The 24,064-nt window shown below is 38.7% G+C and overlaps 1 protein-coding gene across 1 annotated transcript in view; it reads right to left on the bottom strand.

Moving 5' to 3' along the window:
• Positions 1-24,064, bottom strand: part of PRKDC (protein kinase, DNA-activated, catalytic subunit) — an 88,284-nt gene that overhangs the window by 30,122 nt on the left and 34,098 nt on the right. The window contains 24 exon segments of the mRNA XM_076329734.1: positions 576-707; positions 2,738-2,850; positions 4,126-4,341; positions 4,707-4,896; positions 5,460-5,670; positions 6,333-6,431; positions 8,751-8,924; positions 9,350-9,499; positions 9,593-9,717; positions 11,229-11,340; positions 11,781-11,912; positions 12,531-12,682; positions 12,901-13,044; positions 13,986-14,105; positions 14,306-14,443; positions 15,672-15,820; positions 16,043-16,115; positions 16,499-16,564; positions 17,112-17,280; positions 18,368-18,546; positions 20,964-21,171; positions 22,199-22,326; positions 22,631-22,798; positions 23,778-23,882. Of these exon segments, the coding sequence (XP_076185849.1) occupies positions 576-707; positions 2,738-2,850; positions 4,126-4,341; positions 4,707-4,896; positions 5,460-5,670; positions 6,333-6,431; positions 8,751-8,924; positions 9,350-9,499; positions 9,593-9,717; positions 11,229-11,340; positions 11,781-11,912; positions 12,531-12,682; positions 12,901-13,044; positions 13,986-14,105; positions 14,306-14,443; positions 15,672-15,820; positions 16,043-16,115; positions 16,499-16,564; positions 17,112-17,280; positions 18,368-18,546; positions 20,964-21,171; positions 22,199-22,326; positions 22,631-22,798; positions 23,778-23,882 (3,453 nt within the window).

Here is a 24,064-nt window from a genome sequence, read left to right as displayed (position 1 = left end):
GATAAGGGATCATCAAAAGAAATTAAATACAATGGTAATCAGGAACGCTGTGACTTCCCAAGCACTGTAAAATGGGATAGGTTCAGCCTACAGTTTCTACCGCTCTCAGGTAGGAAAGGGAGTATTGGATCAGCTTTACTGAGTAGTCTTACTCCAGTCTTAGACACAGTAACTTCATTTGTATTTTTACAACTCCGCTATAGCCATATAAAAGAATAAAAATGGCTGTTTTGTTGCTGTACAGTGAGATGTCCTTTGCAGTAATGTCTTTAAAGACCACCACCATCTGTTTCTCAAGCAGAGGAACCCAGAGGCAATGGACAACAGCTGATGTCTCAGGTCCTCAGTGTTCAACTCAACTGCTCAGGTGAGGCAAGCTACAAGGCATCTTCTCTCATCACTGCACCAGCCCAGGGGTAGGAGAAACACTCCCTCAAAACAGACTCTTTAAATGCGTGTCACAGTGGTTGACTACAAAACAACAAAATAAATTTTGAAAGCAGTTGCCCAACTACACATCATTTTCCCTACAAGAACAGAAAACTTCACAAATGACCTTTGAAAAGCAGACAGACCTGGGCAAGACCCTGCAGAGGGGCAATGAGACTGCAGTATTCAATCTGGATGTCAGGAAGGTCTCCTACTCGATAACTTCTGTACAAAGTAACCTGGGCATCATACTTCATCTTCAGCTCAGATTTCATCTCCTGAAATGCATTGCTCATGTTAAAAAAATAATAATCATATTATCTAGAAAGAGCTGTATCTAGATAAGACAAAATAAGGAAGAGCATTTCTGAAATGTTTTATAAACTTTTGCCATGCTTATTAAACAAATACAATTTCTATAAAGCTGTAATATGGTTAAACCCAAATTTATCTTACTAAATTAAAAACTCCAAAGTCTGGTTCGTAGACTTACTTCAGCCATTAACTTTTAATATTAATGCCTTGTAGTTCCTGCTTCCATACAGGTAGTATTTAAGTCTCTTTTAAAGAGAATGTTTATGAGTGACAGCTAGTGAGCTGCTATGGTTTAGTAAGTTACTGCTTGCCAGCTGAGCCACAGTAGTCCATTATATGATGGTTTTCAGCCTGGCCCAGGTGCAAAGTAAAATTAGGTTGCTAAAGCTAGTGTGTGCTTTATTTCACACAGTGGGATGGGAAGGGAAAGGAAGAAGGATGAACCTGGTAGAACCGATTCCTAGTAAAACTTAAACCAAACGATAATAAAACTGTTGTAAACTGCAGTTGTTAAATAGCTGCCCTACCTTTTGCTGAGGCTTAAAGGAATACATTTAAATTGAACAAGAGCTACTACCAGATATAGACAAAACCTATCTCTTCCTCTGCCTTTCTTCCTTTTCATAGCACTGATACTGCCGATTTCCTTATAGTGTAAGTTTACAGTGTGAACTGTAAACAGATGTACACATCCCAGTGTAAGAGGCTGGGATTTTATTTTTAACTACTGCCTTTACCAGTTCAACCAGCAGACAATGGGTGGATATATACATTAGAATGGAAGAGGGAAACAGAAGAAAGCTTGAAGATTTTTTTCTCTTCTGCAAACCCTTCGTAATTTTGCTGTTTGAGCCCATTTTTCATCTACGCAACTTCAAAGGGATGATTTTCAAAAAAATTTCAAGAGAAAGACGCTGGGAGAAATTAGGACTTTGCTAAAGCTATTTCCAAATATTTTCTTGCTCAGGACCTACTTTTTCCTGTTTTGCCCCATCAGGTATGGTATTAACGCAAGCCACCGAGTTCTATGTGTGTTTATGTGCAACAAATTTCCTGAAAAGTTTAAGGGGTCCTGACAGCATTCATAGTCTCCTCTGGTCTTTTATTGTGGAATATCACAGGGTTTTTTGTTGGTTGTATTTTGGACTGTCATACAGAATGCATTTACAGGTTCTCTCTTGTAGGGTGGGAGGAGATGGTAGCTTTAGCCTGCAAGTAAATATAAATTGGCTAAAATAGGTGTTTGTGTGGTTCTTCCAGACATAAGTTCTGTTTACACAGTTGTCTGCAGCTGCGAAGAATTATAAGAGTGTCTCAAACTGGTAGCTCTCAATCCTGGGTTCCTTTGCTCTTGGTCTAACTGCTATCATTTTCAGACGATAATGTATGTTATTTTTAGTAACATGAACCTCTGAAAAACTGTTACAGAGCTTAAAAATACTTAAACTTATTTTAAGTACATAACACAACCAGGAAACCCACATAGTACTAAGTTTCTGGCCTTCATAAACACTCAGCAAATGATTATTACTGACATTCCTTCAGGTTAAAAGTACACAACAGTTCTGGTTAGTCCATCAGCTGTATCACATTTTTGAGTTCACCTTCAGACACTGGATAATGTTCTCCAACTATTTCTGCAGAGTACTGTAGCTTCAAGGCTCCTAGTTTCCAGGATGACAACCGTAAAGAGCTTCCCATAGCTGTTAGGGACTTCATCACATAAAATCACTTCATACACACTTACTTATCTTATAGACTAAGTGATAACTTAGTGTTATCATCGAGCTCTTTTCTCACTCATGCTAAGTAACATCATTTAGCTTTAAGCACATAATAAGCGTGATTTCCAAACAAAACCTTCTAAAGCTCTTAAAGTAGCAACCAGTATCTTACACTTACCCTTTCTTCACAAAGTTACTTCTAGAGATGAAGTACAAGACTGCAAATGGCATCGGGACTTAAGGTTTTAAACTTATTTGGATTGACAAACCTTTTCTCTTTTCTGTTCAGCCACACCTTTTCTAGCATAAATCAGACTGAGTTTCTCTTGGTCCTTCAAGAAACGTCTCCGCAGTCTTAGAATTTCTGCTCGTTCTTCTATACCTAGGGAACACATGATCATGTCCACAGCTTTTCCTTTCTCAAGCAAACTTCAGATTTAAGGCGAGAGCACCATATAGTAACAAACATCATCTTTGTATTTACTAGCTTACCAGCTAGTCTCCTAAGTTTCATATCCAACAACTCAACGCAAGGCCTTTCAACAAGATAGCAAATTAAAACAAATTAAGTTGTTCTTAGGAGAAGAGGTAGTAAGCATTTATATAAAAACTTTAAGCATATGGATGAGATATAAGGGTCAAACTATTGTACTGGGAAAGGCACTAAAATTCATGAACAAATTTGCCCCATATGACAGATTTATTTTAAGCTCTCAAAGGCAAGTATGGCATTTGCACCATACTCCATAAAGTATATAGCTCCCTACATAAAAGAGGTGCTAAATATATTCCAAGATTGGGTAATAATAATACAGTACTATATTTTTAAAGTTACTACTACAGAACTGTCACTGGATCAACTCCTGCTCACGACAGTCATGGAGAAAGGCCACTTTACAGACTGTTCACTTCAGTCCATTTCCTAGGAAAGAAGAGTGAGCAAACAAAACCATACCATTATAACTGGTATTTTCCCCGGTAGAAGACCAGGGACTGACTGAACTCTCTGTAGTTCAGCATGGTCCATTCAAAACTGCCCTGAAACACCTCTCAGGTATTGAAAAGGTCAATCATTATAGCTCTCTGCCTGAACTCCTACTCTCATCCTTCTAGTCAAAATTTTAGTGACAAGGTAGGCAAGGGTGAAATGGGAAGGAAATGGGGAGAAGGAGCCTAAGCCATTCCAGAACAGTACTGATATTTTTCAGTTATTGCCTGGGTGGATGAAGGAGCATTCTCAGAAAACAGCAGGTAGTTCTAATGCCAGATTGCAATCTGTTGCAGACTGTGTCAGCACAGCTGAAATGGTTTGGAAGAAATATGTTTAGAGATCTCTTCTTTAAAGAGATAAGCAGTTAAATTTAAAACAGCTGCAATCATCTTAGGGAGAGGTAGGAATGCAAAGATCACACTGGCTGGTTTCTTATCCAGTCAGTTCTTTTGTCTAGCAACATATAGTTTTGCAATTCCTAGCACAATTCTAGCTTTTTGCCACACATTACGTATCACCACACATCCCCGGAAACAAAATCTCTCAAGCTGAATGAACCTCAATTAGAAAGCCTCAAAGATAATGGACTGCCAGCCAAGTAACTGACAAAGACGGTCTATAAAAATGTAATATTTATATAGAAATTGCATCATGAGACTTACAGACCTTTAGTTTTGCTGTCCACCTCATCTCCAGGCAAACCCAACCTTTTTTTCCCAAAATCCGGCCCCACTGGTTTAAAGGTTGCTTGTTTAAATTTTTCACTCCGTTTCTTAACTAACAGCATGGATGAAGACAAGGATTCAGAGGATGAAGGAACTGTATACTCTGTCAGTGTGTCAATGCTGCTTCCAGTTAGCCAATTAAAAGAACTTCTACCACCTGTAAAAAAAAAAAAATTGTAAAAAAGCTGTAACACATCTGAATATAAACCAGGTGAAAACATCTACGAAGCAGGTCATTTTCCTCCCCCAAAAATATATTTCCTAGTGTTTATGGGCAGAACAGATTTCAAGCTGTTAGGTAAGAAACAAACTTCTTTTACATTAGGCAGAACATAAAATATATATGAGACTAAAATGTGACTGGATGTTTTTTCTCATAACACAACACCCCCCCCCCCCTTGAAAACAAAATAGTAAAATGCATTTACAGTTTTACATTAAAAATTCATAAGCAACAGGAATGAAGAGAATGATATCATTCCTATAGATAACAAAATTCAGAAGACACTGGTCTGGACTTACTGACATGCTGTGTAGGTGTAAATTCATACTGCCGTTGGGTAGCCCTCACTTGACCACCAACTGACCCAGAAGCAGAAAGGGATCTTTCTTGTGATAAATTCCTGTGAATACTCTGAGAAGTTTGAGTCTCCACAAACATAGGTTTGAGCATGGTACTTTGATAACGCCAGCTGGAATCAATTACAAAGTCCTAGGAACACAAAAAGATTTTAATAAGAACAATACGAATGGAGGCTTTTTGCCTTCCTTAAGACAGGATAGCAGAAATTAAAGTAAAGAACTTAAAACATCATCCCAGGTACAGGGGCAGAACTTGACTATAAAAAAACCGAACACATAAAAGTTCTCCACAGTTCAGCAAAAAAGCTCACTGATTTGGACTGGTCAGCTGAGGACTGATTTACAGCTCTTGTACTAGCATTCCTGTTTCTTCACAATTTTTCTCCACTTTATGGTACTTCTCTCCACTACCCTCTTTTTAAAGTATTTCATTACTCTACACATCAGCTGTACTTGGTATATATAATTAATTAAATCTTTCTTTTTTGAAAAGAAAGCAAAATTATTGCCCGCACAAAATCATCAAACTTCTGATGCTGTGCATAACCCATGACTGTTGCAGCTGTTAATTATGGAGTACAAAACACGCTTTCAAAAATCTCCTTCACTATGCCATTCTTGTCCAAGTGGTAGCTACATTAAGGAATGGAATTTGTCACATGGTTGCACACAGGATAACACATTACAATTCACCTGAAATTTGCATTCAGACAGTGGATGCTCAAATATTTTTCTGGAATAATCCGGGCTCTTGCTAGTCATTTCAAGCAGAAAATTTGTGATTAGACTCAAGTACTGTGTTTCAATCTTGGCGGAATATAAAGAATTTAACAATGCCAGCATGCGATCAAGAATATTTGCAGGTAACCTTGTCTCATCACTCCAAAAATTCCTAACAATTAATCTGTAAAGGCAAGGAATACAATTATTCTTGGTTATCTGCAAACAGAAAACACAACATTATCAAAAAAGTAAATTTAAAAATAACACAATAAGATTATAACACCTTCAATTAACCCTTTCATGCCATGGATCTTCCATTGAATTATACCAAATTCCTCATCCATCTACCATGCTCTATGCCATTCCACTGAAAGGTTTACTCTGAAAAAACTATTTCTATTAAGTTGTTTTCCTCTTGAGAAGTGCTAGGGGTGGAGAAGCACAGAGATCTCCTATTCTACCTTCTGCTTCATAAAAAAATTAAAAAAATCTAACATCCTGCAACATTGGATCTATTTTTGTGTGTCTGTTTTTAGTGAATGCCACCTTGTTGTTACAAAACTACAGAACATTGACACAGAATTAGGTCTAACATACTGAAGCAACTTTTCCATGGCTCAGAAGTTTGTTCAAAAGCTCTGTGTTTCACTTAAATTTGGTGTAACAGTATTGGACACAATTTTGTAAATTAACTTATTGGAAGAAAAGGAAATAATGCTATCTCACTGTTACTCTTTGATATTAAAATACTTAAAAAACCTCTAAGGATCAACTCTTCTGTGATAAACAGAGCAATTTAGGGACTCATTACTTCAGTCAGTCATCACAACACTGTTTACTCACTGCAGTTCAGCATTCTCATCAATCAGTCCTTGAAGCAGGATTTCTTTTGCCAGTTTGAGTATTTCCTGAGAATCACCGTCTGCTTGGCTTTCTGGATCACTGATGTTAGGAGAAAAATGTCTCTTAATGACTTCTCTCAAACAATCCGTAGTAAAATAAGAGGATGAGGATGGTGGGAGAAAAGGAGGAACATGCCCTTCTCGTAAAAATCTCAACTTGGCATGACAACACTGCATTTTTTTTCATAATATGAGGTCTTCATTGCCAAAAATGTCTTGTGTCTCCACTACTTACAAAAGTAAAAATCAAAAAACTAAATAATGCATGTTAGGTATTTATTATAAAGGCCAAACAGAAGTAATTCTGAGTTTGCAAGGTTAAAACTGAGAAAAAGGCAGAGAATTAGCTTTTCCCAAGTGATGCTGTAGTAAAAATTGCCTGTACTTTTTCTTCACAATAATTATCCATTCAAACAATTAAGTTATCTTGGGAAAAAGCGTATCATAGAACCCAACTAAGTTAGATGATTCAACAGCAACCCACTTGTCAAACTGAGTAAATGCCTGTTCCCTACTCTAAGGGGTCAAACAGAAAGAACATCTTTATACTACTAGGTTGAAGGGATCCAGATCATGCCAAAGTGCCTTAATACACTTTCTACCTACAAGCAGATTTCTCTAGTGTACAATTCTTACTAGTTACAAATTCCGGCAAGAAGAGAAAAAGTGTGAGCATCAGAGCTAAGACCTCTTATACCATCATGCTGTGGTGATACAACATCCTAGTTCTGGGCTAAAGTTCAGGTCTAAGTCTTTGTCCCTTAGTGGAAGTGATAGAATTGCCACCAAAGGCTAGAGCTACTTAGGCAAACCACAGGCTCTATTCTTCTGAGAACTGGGAAAATCCTGCACCAAGGGACATGAAGTTGGAAGTCAATCATAGAATCATAGAATCATTGAGGTTGGAAAAGACCTCTAAGATCATCGAGTCCAACCGTCAACCCAACACCACCATGCCCACTAAACCATGTCCCTAAGCGCCTCATCTACACGTCTTTTAAAAACCTCCAGGGATGGGGACTCCACCACTTCCCTGGGCAGCCTGGTCCAATGTTTCACCACTCTTTCAGTAAAGAAATTTTTCCTTACATCCAATCTAAACCTCCCCTGCCGCAACTTGAGGCCATTTCCTCTCGTCCTATCACTTGTTACTTCGGAGAAAAGACCAACACCCACCTCGCTACAACCTCCTTTCAGGTAGTTGTAGAGAGCGATGAGGTCTCCCCTCAGCCTCCTTTTCTCCAGGCTGAACAGTCCCAGTTCCCTCAGCCGCTCCTCATAAGACTTGTTCTCCAGACCCCTCACCAGCCTCGTTGCCCTTCTCTGGACACGCTCCAGCACCTCAACGTCCTTCTTGTAGTGAGGGGCCCAAAACTGAACACAGTATTCGAGGTGCGGCCTCACCAGGGCCGAGTACAGGGGCACGATCACTTCCCTACTCCTACTGGCCACACTATTTCTGATACAAGCCAGGATGCCATTGGCCTTCTTGGCCGCCTGGGCACACTGCCGGCTCATGTTCAGCCGGCTGTCGACCAACACCCCCAGGTCCTTCTCTGCTGGGCAGCTTTCCAGCCACTCTTCCCCAAGCCTGTAGCGCTGCATGGGGTTGTTGTGGCCGAAGTGCAGGACCCGGCACTTGTCCTTGTTGAACCTCATACAGTTGGCCTGGGCCCATCGATCCAGCCTGTCCAGGTCCCTCTGCAGAGCCTTCCTACCCTCGAGCAGATCAACACTCCCACCCAACTTGGTGTCGTCTGCAAACTTACTGAGGGTGCACTCAATCCCCTCATCCAGATCATCAATAAAGATATTAAACAAGACCGGCCCCAGTACTGAGCCCTGGGGAACACCGCTCGTGACCGGCCGCCAACTGGATTGAACTCCATTCACCACAACTCTCTGGGCCCGGCCATCCAGCCAGTTTTTGACCCAGCGCAGAGTCCACCTGTCTAAGCCGTGAGCCGCCAGCTTCTCTAGGAGAATGCTGTGGGAGACAGTGTCAAAGGCCTTACTGAAGTCCAGGTAGACCACATCCACAGCCTTTCCCTCATCCACTAGGCGGGTCACCTGGTCATAGAAGGAGATCAGGTTGGTCAAGCAGGACCTGCCTCTCATGAACCCGTGCTGGCTAGGCCGGATCCCCTGGTTGTCCCGCTCATGCCTTGTGAGCGCCCTCAAGATGAGCCGCTCCATAATCTTCCCCGGCACCGAGGCCAGGCTGACAGGCCTGTAGTTCCCCGGATCCTCCTTCTGGCCCTTCTTGTGGATGGGCGTCACATTGGCAAGCAATGCTACAAGCACTTTCACTCTGCCTGTGACAAACCACTGAAAGACAACATATGCAGTGAATACACACCTATAATTGTCATAAATCCACATCAGAATATCATACATGTGCTGTCGACATATTACAGAAGGGTGAGAAATGAACCCTGTCACTCCAGGAAGAAGTTCTTTCAGTTCCAGTGGTTTAAGTTTAGACAGCATCTTGTACACTATATCCAAACAAACCCTTTGCCTTTCATCATCCCTAAAAAGAGAGGGGAAAAAAAGAATAATTACATTGCTTTTCTCTTCACTGCTAAACACAGAACAGGAAGATCAGTTTAGGTTTTAGCAATAATATTTGTTTTTGCATAAAGGGCTTTAGGTAAATACTTTTGAGTTCAACCTAAGAATAAGAATATAACTAAACTAATACATACTACAGAAATTCACATCCCTGTGGTGTTTCACCTTACCGCTATTTACGGTTTTTTGTTTGTTTTTCACAGTCAGCTAACCATCTTAATACTTAACTCCCACATTCCATTAGCTCAAATTAGGAGGGCAGTGACCAAAAAGTGAACATGAATTATAAACGCTTCTGAACGTAAAAATGTTGTGGCCAGCACAGAAAATGTTATCAAGAAGTTTAGACTATGCATCCACATTTGTAATCACATGACCACTCACCTGTGATTCATGATCTGGATAAAGTCTTTACTCTTTAAGTGCAAGTAGAGATCAGGTATTTCTTCCGCCTGGCACATTATTACTTCCAGACAGTAGGTTTTCATCACACCATGAAGTTTGGGTATCAAAAAGAATACTGCGTTCATAAACCTTAACATAACCAGAAGCCCACAAAGAAAAGCAAGTTATTTTCTATTATTCCTCTAGATCTACAATGAACATACCATGTAAGTCATGACATACCTGTCAGCAAGAGGTGGAAAATTCTTAACAACTTTATTCAAGCATTGAATAAACTTATCCTGTTGGGTGTTCTGATGATGTTTTAATTGTCTTATGACACAATCATAAACTGGATCTTCAAGTACCTGAAAATGAGAAAGACAGTAAGACAAGCATAGCCATGAAACTCACAACCACCTTAATGACACATAGTTCTGCTGCTGTACTGTTTGATTGTAGTGCATTTCACTAGGTAAGATCCACCCACCTCATCTTGACATTTATGGTGCTTCATGGCTGCTGTACAGCTATGCCTGGCTGAAAAACATGATTGCCTGCTTAAACAATACATTTGTGAGCTTCCTTTGATTGGTTTGGAACCAACACCTTAATTTTGAAATACAAGTTGCTTAGTATGCTTACATAAATAATAAGTAGCTTCTTATTCAGTATGGCAGATTTCCAATTAATGAATGTAAAAAAAATAGACAATTTTAGTGAAAAGGTGAAAAATAATCAGCAATCTTCACTTAATGTCGTAGAAGTAAGCTTTGTATAGGACAAAATATTTGCACCATCTTTGCTCATTTATTCAAAATACTGCTTATAATGGAACTTGGAAGACTGTGAAAGAGAAAACTGCAGGAATTCAATTTATGAAATATGCTCTACAAACTGTGAAAGAACAACCAGAACGCAATTAAGTGGAGAAAGAAGTAGTAATAGCAGGGAGAGAAGTAAGAATAACCTACAAGGTCAGACTAATAATCCACCTAGCCAATATGTTGGTATTTTTGTCTCCAATAGCAGCTGCAGAATGGTATTTAGGGGGAGCACATGAGCCTGGCTGCATTTTGTCCTCCTTTTCTCTCATACAACCCAACATGCATCCGTCATTAGATTAGGGATCTTGGAGTGTACCTTGTCTATTGTTTTTAGAACCTGTTCATGGCTTTTTTTTGTGCATGAATTTGCCTAATTTGTCTTTGAACCTGCTGATGCTACTTACCCCTAGAACCTCTTCTGGCAACTAATTCCGGAAGTTCACTAACTGTTGTGTAAAGTACTTCTAGCATCTGTCTCAAACTGATTTCTGTGATCATCAAGCACTATCCCCTAGTTCTAGTACTGCAGGATTTGGTGAGTAACAGTTTTGCATTCACCTTATCCACTACCTAGAAAATAACTGGATTCAAAATTAAATACAATACCTTTAAATTTTACACCAAAACTTACAAGTTATTAAACAGCTTCAGATATAGATATTCAAGAGGTAGCCCCAAACCTCCCAACTTGCAATTTTTATTTCTTTAAAAAAACAAACAACCCCCCCCAAAACCACAAAAACAAACCAACCAACAACCCCGCCCCTTTAAATGTACCACACCAGCACTGCTGGTTGGCAAAAGCTGAACAAAGCCTCAGAAAGAGACCATTCACTGTCAGTTCCAAAACAGCAGGGCAAAAACTCTGCACTTAGTCTGCTCTCAAATTCTTTTCCTCTTGAGTTAACAGTTTAAACCTTTAACTTGATCTGTTGGACAGAGACTGCTGAGTTTTAAATACATTCATTTTTGGAGCTGAATTGAGTAGTCATATAAAAGATGTACATAGAATTAAGTCAGGAATGGTCAAACACACAATACAGTTCACTTACATTTTCTCTCTCAGCAATGTATCGAAGAGCAAGTCCCAACACTTCTGCTGAAGCTGCATAAACTTCTTTATATTTTAATAAGCCCATGTTGCTGGTCAAAGCCTGAAAATACCTAACACAAAAGGTAGACCTGCTGTAAGCCACTACTCCAGCACCCAAATTTAAACTGAAACAAAAAACTCACCTGAGCTGCCTAGGGGAACAGTGACTGCTTTCAGAAGAGCTGAATACAGCACAACATGGATTTCCACCTGCAGTGTCTCAAATCCCTGCTTTGGCAATTCCTGACTCTGTTAATTCCCATGAAACTGCAACCCTGGGGCCCACTGTAAAAAAGCTTACATTCTTCTAGCTATTTTCCAAAATAAATGTGGTCTGCAGTTTGCAGCTAGAAAAGCATTACATCTGACAGACAATAGCAAAGGGATGATGGAACAAACAATTCCGATAAATGAGCAATCCAGCTCCCATACTTTATGCTGACAAGTTAGACGTGCTTGCTTTGTCTTAAGCTTTTATCAAAATCACTCTCCAAAAAGCTGTATTTCTCACCTGACACGATCTATTTCACACTTTGGGTCAAAGGGAGGTAAATTGTTAGCAAGAACAATTCCCAGCAGCTGAATTCCCACTGAGTTGTCCTTTGTATCAGGATCTCCACTAGAAAACTTTTCAAATATTAAACTGTTGGATAAAAACATAAAAGTAGTGATATACACGAAAAACCCAAAATATACATACCATAAATCACTCACTCTGTGTATATACAGATATATACACACATACAACTCCACCAAAACCAGCAGAAAGTATGTATATATGCATATACACTCCCACCAAAACCAGTAGAAAGCATATATTCAGAAAGAAATAAGTATTTAGCTTCAATGAAGAAGTCTGTGCAAAAAAAAAAAAAAAAAAAAAAAAATCTAAAAAGAGATTGTAAGCCCACACAAATTCTCTGCAACAAGTTCAGGAGCACAGCAGATCGCAGAAGTCTTACTAAAAGCGCACCAATATTCAGTGATAATACCCAAAATTTCAAATAAAACGTAAGTCTTTGCAGAGATTACTCCTGCTTTTGTTGTTGCTGTTGTAATCTTCGACATGTTTGCCCTGTCTCTCTCCTTGTTTTGCAAATTAAGTTACAACCTTTGGAGAATTCAGTTCTGAAGTTCTACTGTCAACTCTAGAGACAAAAAGTTTACTATTGCAGCTGAATTTACCTTTTCATCTCCTTTGATAATGTTTACTTATAGTCTTGAAATATTGATAAAAGAAAGCAATTATCTCAATGCTTACCTGTAAGGTATGGAGAGACAGTTCTTCCAACATTCTATAACTGTCTTTATGATTTCCAGATTGTGTCTGAACACAGCTCTTTTTTGGTGAAAGGCATTCTTCATCAAGAATTCGAGCAATCTGTTAGCTAAAATCTCATCCTTAATATTGCCCTACAACGAATAGGAGCAAAAATAAACATAGTGACTATGACATGAAGACATATATTGTTTTATGAAAGTAAGCAAGTAAATAAGCTATTTTTGAAGTTAGTATCTAAAAGAAACAGTGGACTGATGTAGAAAATGATTATAAGTGCATAATAACAAACTCACTTATTCCTTACCAAATAGTCACAATAATAATAAAATTGAATTTCACATTTCCTTACTTTGGGAGTGCTTACACTTGTCCAGGAAAGGATAGTAACTACTATTTCCACTACCATGTAATGAATCCCTTCACCTCCATTATTCCCAGAAACCACAAGCTGCAGCAATGGACCAAGCCACTGCTTTGCGTAAGGTCGGAAAACCTATGGAAAACAGGATAATCAGCGATCAAGTACAAACTATCCAACTATTCAATAACCTGTTGTTCAATAATCATTACAGGTAAGACTGCTAAATCAAACTCTTATCACCTTGCTTAACCTCTGAAGCAACAACCACAAAAATTTTAAAATAACTTTAAAATAGAAAGTATGCATAACTACATTCCTCACTTCTGCTTAGAAACCTTTAACCGAGTATTCACATAAAGTTAATTATTTCACTAGGGCCCACATAATACATCTCTCACACAGAAAACCTGTCCCTAAAGGATTTGAAAAAGTATGCCATTCATCTACCTTTCCGTTTCAGACAGCTTTACTAAGAAAGTAGCATTAAGTGGATGTTAAAGCTTCTTGAATTAATTCTGAAATTCAGCATTTTTGTATTTTGGATTTGGAGTATTTCAGACAGAAACATTATACTTTGAAATCACTGTATGAAATAGGATGAGAATGTTTTATCCAAGGATGAGAATTAGAAAACATTTCTTCTCAGGCAAAGACACATTATGCTATCTTAATATCTTTCTGCAACCAGAACAGCATTTAGCTCTAAGGGTTTCCATAAGACTCATCTGTGACCATTAAAAAAACATTATATTTGCTTCTTCAAAGACGGCGAACATAATCAGCCATACCTCTTGCTGAGTATCAATGAATCAATTACTTATAGTTTACAGAAGACATATTGTGGACAGACTCTACTTATAGAAGTAGAGTTTGGGAGAAAAAGTATATTACATTCAAAATACTGGCACTATCTGGAATTTTGGGCTATGAATGCACTCTCTTTTATCACGGCAAACTACTCAATTTGAATGCCCCAAAAGTCTCAGCTGATGAAATATTTTATCCCACAAGAGTTGCACAGTTGATATTATAATACAACCTGTTAACAGAAAAAAGACAAAAATATTACTCACATCCTCAGTATTAACAATAAGTTTTGCTATGAAGAGGCGAATATTTAGTGGTACTGATGGGTTTCCTAATTTGCCATGCAGAAATTTCATCCAAAGAGGAAGATCTATTGGAACTGTCCCCTGAAATTTAAAAGAGAGGAGCAAAAATCAACTCACTTCTTGGACCAAACAGGCTTACCAAGCCAAAAAGCCCCCAGCTCGAGCCACACAGGTCTCATTATAATATGGCCATGAAAATTAATAAACGAAGGGGTTCAATCATGACTCTCTTGTCTTGGTATAATTAGTGAAAAAATGCCAACTTTTTGGTTAATACTGGCCTCCTCCACTTTGGGTGTGATCTGGTTCCTCTGCATATGTTTAATCAGAGTGGTCATAGAAGCCATACATTCATGTTGGTTGAGTTCATCCATTTCCAGTTCCATTTCATCATTTAAAACCATGTATTCTGTGGGCTCCTGAAAAAAAAAGTGTTACTATGATTAATAATTACACTGTATTTTCTTTTAAATCATGATAATGCCATGAGTCATTCTGATCTTATCTGTGTTTACAGATTTGAGCATACGCTCAGTGCGCACAACAGGGAATACATCAAATGCGTGGTTCAGACACCTCCCAAGTATATGTACCAGCTGCGCACATCTTTTAGTTTCTGTGCCAACAGATGCCAACTTCATGTTACTCTGACTTTACTACCTGCCAGGACAGGTGTGGCAACTGCTGGAAGCAGGAAGAGTTAGCTGAACCTCACAGAAATTACTTCCTTTCAAAGCTGAAAGAATGTGTTAACACCTTCCACAGGGGGAAAGCCCTATTTTTATGGGCGTGTTGTTTCACACTGACTAGCAACCACAGCAGCTCTCTCTTTTGCTACACAGAATAAATCACAAAAGAAAATTGTTTATAGTTAGAAATTACAACATTACTACACAAAGCAGATAGAAAGTACATTTCTGGTTAACTTCATTGCAGCTAAAAAACCTCCTTGCTCCAAAACATGGAAACAGTTTATCTTTACCGATGTCAACAGTTATTTTGACAGATTTTGTCTTCAGTGTTTACGATACTTTGACAAGCTTTCTTTCTGTTTTATAGCAAATATCTATCCTATCAGTATTACTGTTGATGAGACATCTCTTGACGGCAGAAGGAACACAACTTCAAGTCTTGGAAGATAGTAAATGCTGTTCTTCCAGAGCAACAGTTAAATACAAGGTGCCACAACAGAGATACAAAAATAATAAAGTGTTTGATCATTTATTCCATGCATTTGATACAACCAGCTTGGTCAAGTGCCTTCGAAGACCAAAAGAAGAGGGAAATGAGGAAGCCAGGTGCCTAACAGCAAAACACAACCATCACAGGATACTCTTGAGTGCACACAAAGTCACAAGCCACCTTTTTACAACTCAGGCTGGACTTCACTCACGTTACTCAACTTTAGAAACCCAAGGTAGGGCATTGCTTTTCTCCAGCTGTAGACAGTGGACAGAGGAAAGAAGAAAAATGACTGACAGAACACAGCTCAAGCACCCTCCTTCATCTTCTGGAGGAACCCATTCTCAGTCAAGTAGAACAAATATAGGAAATTAGAAATTTCTCCTTCTCAATCCCAATAAATGTACGCAATTGCTAGAAAGCATAAAACTTTTCTTCCTCACAGCACATAAGTCACTAAATTACCTTTCTCCTGAAACGAGTGCTGCTAGGTGTAACATCTTGGGAGCTATAAGAAAAACCTTGGACTCCAGTAGAAAAATCAAACTGACTCATTTCCTCACTCAAACTGCTACCCATCATGTACGATGCAGAAGCTAAATACTTGGGTTCATCTAAATAGGAAAAAGAATAGACCATTAATCAAGGTGATTACAAGAAGCAAGCCTTTATTGGCCACTAAAACTTGAGGGTGGGTGGGAATTGGTTGTTAGGTGAAGTACATTGAACGCTTTTATTTGTTCCTGCTACTATAGAAACCAATTAGCAACACATCAATGAACACAGTATGAAAGGTAAGAAGGCATTTTTTCCATATTCATAAATGACTTTCATACCCTGATCACTATTCCCTGCATCCCTGGCCTCCTTCCTAATAGCAATGTACCGCTTCTTCCTTTCCAGAGGCACCTAAACAGCAAGAAATAAAGTTTACTTATTAATATTTAAATTAATTTTTTATTTACAGTTTATTTACAATTATTTATATACAGAACTGCCAAAAAATGATCAAAACCATTTATCGTGAATGGAAATTCCATGTTGTAAATGATTATAATTAATGATACAGAATAACAGCTAAATTACTTATTCCTACAGCTGTTCATTACCAGAGTAAATGTGCTAAAAAATATATTAAAGTTATGTGCACCGCAGGTGTGTTACAAATTTTTTATTCACTACAAAATCCTCTTTCTCTGTATGTGAGAATTGACCTGGTCTACAGTGACTACACTGTTAAAGCCATACTTATTTTTTATTTAGGAACACTAAAGCCCAGAAATTCCACTCACCTCAATTTCTACAGGAAATGTATACTGACGCTTCAGGTCTATCAAATTTTCAAAAATCAGCAAGTTCTGCAAACCAAAGCACGCTTGGAAATATCAAAATTATAATGCTGCACACAACAATAATTGCTCTGAACGTATTTTATTTCTTCTTAAAAAACAACAGATCAATGTACAATATAGAAAATATCGCATGTATTCTCTTCTAGAACAATACTTTTAAGAAAATTTTGCTACTCAACTACTCAAGAATTCACAGTACAGACAGTGTGCTCTGTAAAGAGTGTATCTCTTATTCAAATATATTCCAAGCACTGGAGAACTTAAACAATAGGTTTCTTTCTCATATTTTAGAAAATTGATTGAGAGTGGAGGGAAAACAGGGTAAATGTATCACTACTTCATCCACTCCCAAACAGATGGTAAAACCTTTATCAGCAATTCAAATTGCATGAAGGATGCAAGTCAGCTATGACCCCTTGTATTGCCTCACTGGGTAGTTTGTTAATATAATTGCATGTCCTTCAGGTTTGATTCTTTGATTTATTTCAATCAGGTAAAATCACTTTGCGTCTCATGCTCTGGAAGCCTTCTAACAGCAACAACAGCTCCTCACCTTTTCTGATTTTTCCGTAAAAAGAAAGCCTTGATAAAATTTACTTTCAGTGAAGACACAACTGATAACAGCAATAGCACAATTATACGCTGCACAGTGATACTGTCTCCTCTTCTCCAACAGCCGACTCTCTCCTGCCATGTTTTCTGTAAATGCATCATAGCATGACCTTAAAATACAAACAGGCAAGAAAACACCATCAGAAGTCTTTTTTTAAGAAGCAGAGGAAAGGCCCCAATCAGAGAACAGCGAATCAACAGAATTTCAAGAGATGTGTATTGTTATAGCAGTATCAGCGTTAAACCACCTCAGATTTGTTCAAGTTCTCCGCAGGTATACTGCGCTAAAATGGAACCATTCAGCAATGACAAAGCCGACTTCCCCAAGTATTTACACAGCAGTCCTTAATGTCAGGAATATGATGATAGGCCATTTTCAGATAAGATGGAGATATGTTCCAATGCATGCATAAATCTCTCTCATGGTCCTTTCCCAAGAAATTATGAATGGACAGGCATGCTAAACTATGCTATAGATTAGCCAGAGAAAACCAGTTTAGATGCAATTTTTATAGGTCTTTTGCCCATAGCCATTTATAGATCTTCTGCAAATCATAGCCAAGAAACTCTTTAAAGTCCTCATAGGACATAGTATTGTAAAATAAAATTAAAACAAAACAAAAAAATGGACAGCAATTCAGGCGTCTTATATTTTTTCAGAATATTAAACAAACTAAATAATATTAGATAGCATATATATTCAGTATTAATCTTTTGTCCCCCTCTGCAGTGGTGATTAAAGCAAATTACACCTACTGGGTGTGCTGCTATATTATGAAATGTAAATGAAAATCCATCCCATCTTCTCATCAATCATATAAATACCTATCTTACAACACAGAACCATACTCTACATAAAAGTGTAAGTATACTGAAACTGAAATTGTGAAAACACAAATTAAAGGCCAAGAATCATATCGAAAAGCAAAAATAAAAACACAAGCTTAACAAATAGAAAGAAAATGGCAAAAACAGGAGGCGAAAGGTATCCTGACATAGGATTGTAGTCTACGCTAGAGATCATTCTATCAATGCAAATTCAATATTGTGTATTCCATTTAAAACCAAAAGCTACATCACAGATTACATTTACCCTTGAACAAATCAATCTTCTGCTTTATATGGCATACTTAAAAAGTCTATCTGCCCAAAGCCTAATTAGAAATTAAAAGGAAATAAAAGAAATAATAGTCTTACTTTATTAGTGTCTTGGTAAGTTCATTTCCTTCTACGCTCAAGGAGCCACAGTAAGCTTGGTTAATTTTAGAGTCCTTGGAGTAAACATCCTCTTTTGAAAGACGCACATACATCACTTCTAGCAGCCTGTAATACCCCATTTTCTTGGTGACTTGTGTATCAAAAGTATATTCGTTGGACTGGAAACAAATAAGCAAAACCTCAGAAACAGATTTCCTGGATCCTGCCCTTCCTAAGTAGCTCCACAGTTACTCTAGTTTCTACTGAACAGCCTTCAGCTTACTTTTACCTTCTAAAACAGAGAAAAGAGCTGATGATAGTAAGACTGACAGATTCTGAGTTCCTGTGTAATACAGTTCTTAAAACTATGTTGACCTATGGCACATGGAGGACAGGGAGATGATTCGAGAACACCCAGCATGGCTTCACCAAGGGCAAGTCCTGCCTGACTAACCTAGTGGCCTTCTCTGATGGAGTGACTACATCAGTGGACACAGGAAGGGCTACAGATGTCGTCTGTCTGGACCTCTGTAAGGCTTTTGACACGGTCCCCCACAACATCCTTCTCTCTAAACTGGAGAGGTATGGATTTGATGGGTGGACTGTCCGGTGGGTGAGGAATTGGTCGGATGGTCTCGTCCAGAGGGTAGTGGTCAACGGCTCAATGTCCAGATGGAGACTGGTGACGAGTGACGTCCTGCAAGGGTCCATATTGGGACCGGTACTGTTTAATACCTTCATCAATGACATAGACAGTGGGATCGAGTGCACCCTCAGCAAGTCTGCAGATGACACCAAGCTGAGTGGTGCAGTCGACAGGCCAGAGGGACGGGATGCCATCCAGAGGGACCTGGACAAGCTCAAGAAGTGGGCCGGTGTGAACCTCATGAGGTTCAACAAGGCCAAGTGCAAGGTCCTGCAGCTGCATCGGGGCAACCCCCAGTATCAATACAGGCTGGGGGATGAAGGGATTGAGAGCAGCCCTGACGAGAAGGACTTGGGGGGACTGGTGGATGAAAAGCTGGACATGAGCCAGCAATGTGCGCTCGCAGCCCAGAAGGCCAACCGTATCCTGGGCTGCATCAAAAGAAGCGTGGCCAGCAGATCGAGGGAGGGGATTCTGCCCCTCTACTCTGCTCTGGTGAGACCCCACCTGGAGTACTGCGTCCAGCTCTGGAGCCCTCAGCATAAGAAAGGCACGGACTTGTTGGAGCGGGTCCAGAAGAGGGTACACGAAAATGATCAGGGGGATGGAACACCTCTCCTGTGAAGAAAGGCTGAGAGAATTGGGGTTGTTCAGCCTAGAGAAGAGAAGGCTCCGGGGAGACCTTATTGCAGCCTATCAGTACTTAAAGGGGGCTTATAAAAAAGATGGCAGCAAACTCTTTAGCAGGGCCTATTGCGACAGGACAAGGGGGAATGGCTTTAAACTAAAGGGGGGTAGGTTTAGTCTAGATATAAGGAAGAAATTTTTTAAGCTGAGGGTGGTGAAACACTGGCACAGGTTGCCCAGAGAGGTGGTGGATGCCCCATCCCTGGAAACATTCAAGGTCAGGTTGGACGGGGCTCTGAGCAACCTGATCTAGTTGAAGATGTCCCTGCCCACAGCAGGGGGGTTGGACTAGATGACCTTTAGAGGTCCCTTCCAACCCAAACCATTCTATGATTCTATGACCTGCTCTTTATCAGGTGAACTTTCTTAAATACAATTGTCCTAAATCATTATAGTGATATTGGAGTAAAATAAGTAGAGTACCAAGTAATGGCTCAGACTCATGACACCTGTAAGCAAAATATACATACATGTCACCATACTGGGTATTATTTATGAGTTTCTTTATGCACATCACTTTGGTGCCAACGTTTACAGCAACAGAAACATGGTGGGGGTGACTCTACTTAAGTCTTGGTTTTAGCATTTTGTTTTTAATAACTATTAATAAATTTGAATCATTTCAGCATCTCATTTGTCCTGCTGCCTTTAAACAGCTGCATCAGCAAAACCGCAGGAGTGAAGAACTACGGCAAGAGCAGAGACCTCCACTGACAACAAAATCATTGCATGTAACTATACTCTAAACTGGAGGATAGGCTGTAAATAGAGAAAGGAAGATCTGTGCTCCTAATCCCTTGCTGAAGGATCTTTGCAATAATTAGAAGATATGTTTCTTTCTCTAGAAGTAAGGCAGGTAATTTAAGAGCTTTCATTATGGAGGCTGAATACCTCTCTCTTACAATGTAGTAACAGGCTACAATTTTATACAGCTTTCATATTTCAAAGTTAGAACGGGTTTCTGCTTTTGACAGAAATTCAGACCCCTGTAGATATATATAGATAACATTCCAACTTCAATTTTTATACACAGCAGATATGCAAACATACATTAACTTCAAAGCAACAGTGTGTTGGGGAATAAAGAAAGGTTTCTCACTAATAACCAAACCGTGTAATTGGCATAAACTTCTGCTTCAAGATACAGAAAACTGGAAAGCAAATGGTTTCAATTAGTGTCTCACTCAAAGTTAAGCAAAATGTACATACCAACACCAGCACTTTATCAGACCTTCCCCAATCCTAAAAAAAAGTAGTTCATACCTTTGTAAACCTGGAATTAAGTGCATCCATAGCCTGTACTATAATCTTGCCAAAGAATTCTCTCAGTGCATCCAAGCTGCAGTGCCACAAGAGAGTGAGGAGGGAGCGATCCATAAACGCCTGGCGGGTAGTATTTGAAAGAAGGTCTTCACTCTGGAACATTTTGTGAACAGTGTCCAACAGCATCACTTGTTTGTCAGTGGTGCTCCTAAACAAGATGGAAATCTCAAGATGAAAACTCTTTTACCAGACTCCATTTATGTTTCAAAACCCCCTGACATTTAAAATTTTTATTGTCTGCGTTGATACCCTCTTGGGTTATCATTCTACAAGACATGCAAGATCAGGTTGAATCACCACTTATTGTGGAGCTCTCCAAAGAAAATCTCAGCTTCTTACTCTGCAACAGATAGTAAACTTGTTTGTGTATCTTTCTTAGTTTAATCCAAAAGCAATCATTAGCTTTCTCAGTCCCTTTTCACTGAACAACATAAAAAAAAAAAAAAAAATTATCTGGCACATGTGAAGGATGGGAGCAAACAAGGAAAAAGAGGAGGAGACTTCACTGTTATCAGGTCTGTCTGTGGCCTATCAAGTGTTCCACTACTAGATGAACTGTTGTTCTGAATAATTTAGAAAAGCTAAAACTTCAGAAATGGGATTTGGGCGTAAGATAAATGACTTTGTCCAGGAAACTACACGCTCCAAAATAGTCACTACTTAATAGCCCATCATGAATTGGAATGTTTGATTTGGAAGAGACTGAAGACCTCTTCTGTAGACAGAGCATGTTTGTGTCTACAATTTACCACTCTGGAAACATTCAATTAAATAAACGTGCTGTTGTGTTTTCAAAGGAGTTGAACAAAGTAATTCACTGTCAGTTTAAGTGCTATCAACTTAAGTGATCGTGTGGTTACACAGGGATAGCAAATAAAAATATCACACACAATTACCGTCTTCAACTGAATTCTGCCAGAACATGCTAATTAACAGAAGGCTTTACAAAATTTGCTCAGGCATTGGAAGTGTTATCTGGAAGCTGGTGCCACTTGTTCACACTTCAGAAATGTTTTTGAAATGTGAAGACAAAAGCAAAATCTGAATTAAAACTATTATGTAAAACTGTATGGTGTAAATCATCACTATTACAAGGACAACATAATAGAGGTAGCACATTTGCTTCAGCAAAAATTCAATGAGAACAACAGAAAAATCCAATAGACCAAACTCACCTTCTGGAAATTCTTTTGAAGCTGGCTTGAAATAAGTCCTCCATTAAATGTCTGTGGTCTCTACAGAGGACTTCTGTCATCAACCGCAACAACATTGGACTCTGAGACAATTCTAATGCATCTAAAAACTGAAAAAATAAGTAATGCATAAAATAAGGAGCCACACTGGATCAAATCGATTCCATCTAATTGTGTAATTATTTTTCAATACTGATCAGAAGCAGATGCTCAGAAGGACTGTGTATTTAATATGCATAATTTAATGTGTATCTGTAAGTTAAACTTCTGGATAAAGATATAACTCAGAAACAGAAAAGCTGATTTCCTTAAATGAACTGAAGGTCTCTCTCTTCAATTCCAGACTCTGTGAAACATTGTTTCTAGACATAGTTCACTTAGGCTTCTAATTACACATTCATTAAAAATACTAACCTTTTTAGTGCAGTCTACATAGTTATTGTGCTTCAAGGTTCCTTTGGGAAACTCATCTGACCTCATGGGAAAATTTAAAGCTACAAGTTGATCAAGAGCATTCTTAAGGTCACAAAGTTTTTCTCCAGTCAAATTAGTGAAGAATGGAAGAATTATCACTGCTTGGCCCTGAAGAAAAGAAATACAGTTTCACACTAAAAAAAAAAATTCTCTAACTATGAAGCAAGCTGAATAGGACTACAAAATAATCAGCAGTGGCTGTGCTTACTGATTTAATGGCTCGGTGTACTGATAAAGATACGTTATGTAGCTGCTCATCTTTCAGGTGCTAGTTCAGAAAACAAGGTTTGCTCAGCGCTGAGTGGGAGTTAAAAGCTAATTAATATCTCATGGCTGACATGGCTGTGAATAAGACCTCACTGTTCTTTTAAGCAAGCATCCAGTATCACACAAGTGACTGATTTAATGCATCACCTGGCAGCTAAAGGAAGATCCCAAACTTTATTTTGAATGCGCAGGAAAGTACAAAGCTCTGGCTAGCTAAAGGTAGACTGACAGAGCAGCAACTATGCAAAGTTGTCTACTGTTTCGTAAGTAGAAAATTTTTAATCTTCTAGTCCAAACGTTATCCTCCAGCATTTTTTGTAACTTCCACTTTCAGCGTGCAGTACTTTATCTCCCTCTCCTGACCAAGCCACATATAGCAGTTAATCCATTAGTACCGGTCTCACACTTGCAGACATGGACATTAAAATCATGGCAGACGTTCGTAATTTGACATGTAGGAAATGCCAGTCCCTGCTAAAAGCCTGATTAGCTGTCACTTCTCAAATGAACACTTCAGAGTTCTAAACTATTTGCAGTAAGTTTTTTTTTTCCCTAAAAATTACATGCCTTTCAGTAGGGCAAGAAAAAAAGGAGCACCTAAAACCAAAACACAAGATCTGCGATAGTGCCTTTTGCCTGAAGAACAAAAAGGACGATTTAAAATTTTTAGGTTGTTGAACAGGAGAATAAAAAATGGAAGTGATGTCCATGTTACTGTGCAAACTAAGGTAAAATTTAAGCCCAACAATGGGGAATTTAACAAACGACTAACATTCTAATCTTGGGGAGGCCAGCAAAGCCACTGAAGCGAGCAATTTACCTTAAGATTTAAGCCTAAATTCTGATCAGTAAGTAGGCTGGTATAGGTATTAAAAACAGCTGTAAATGCTTCATGATTGGTATTGAAAGAAACTGAAGAGTCTATCTGGAACGACAGAAGAAACAAAAAAATTAGGGTTTTTTTTTAACTATTCAAAGAGATAATTGTATTAATGAACAATAAAAACCCCATGAACTATAGAATTATTTCAAAAAATACACTGAATTAACAGAAAGCACATACAGAGTGATTTTGGTTTTAAAAGGACTATCAAAAAGAATTCTAAA

The sequence above is a fragment of the Aptenodytes patagonicus genome, chromosome 2 (genome assembly GCF_965638725.1).
Source record: "Aptenodytes patagonicus chromosome 2, bAptPat1.pri.cur, whole genome shotgun sequence".
Classification (NCBI taxonomy): Eukaryota; Metazoa; Chordata; class Aves; order Sphenisciformes; family Spheniscidae; genus Aptenodytes; species Aptenodytes patagonicus.
Note: the sequence above shows the minus strand (reverse complement) of the source record. Positions and strands in the feature narration are given on the sequence as shown.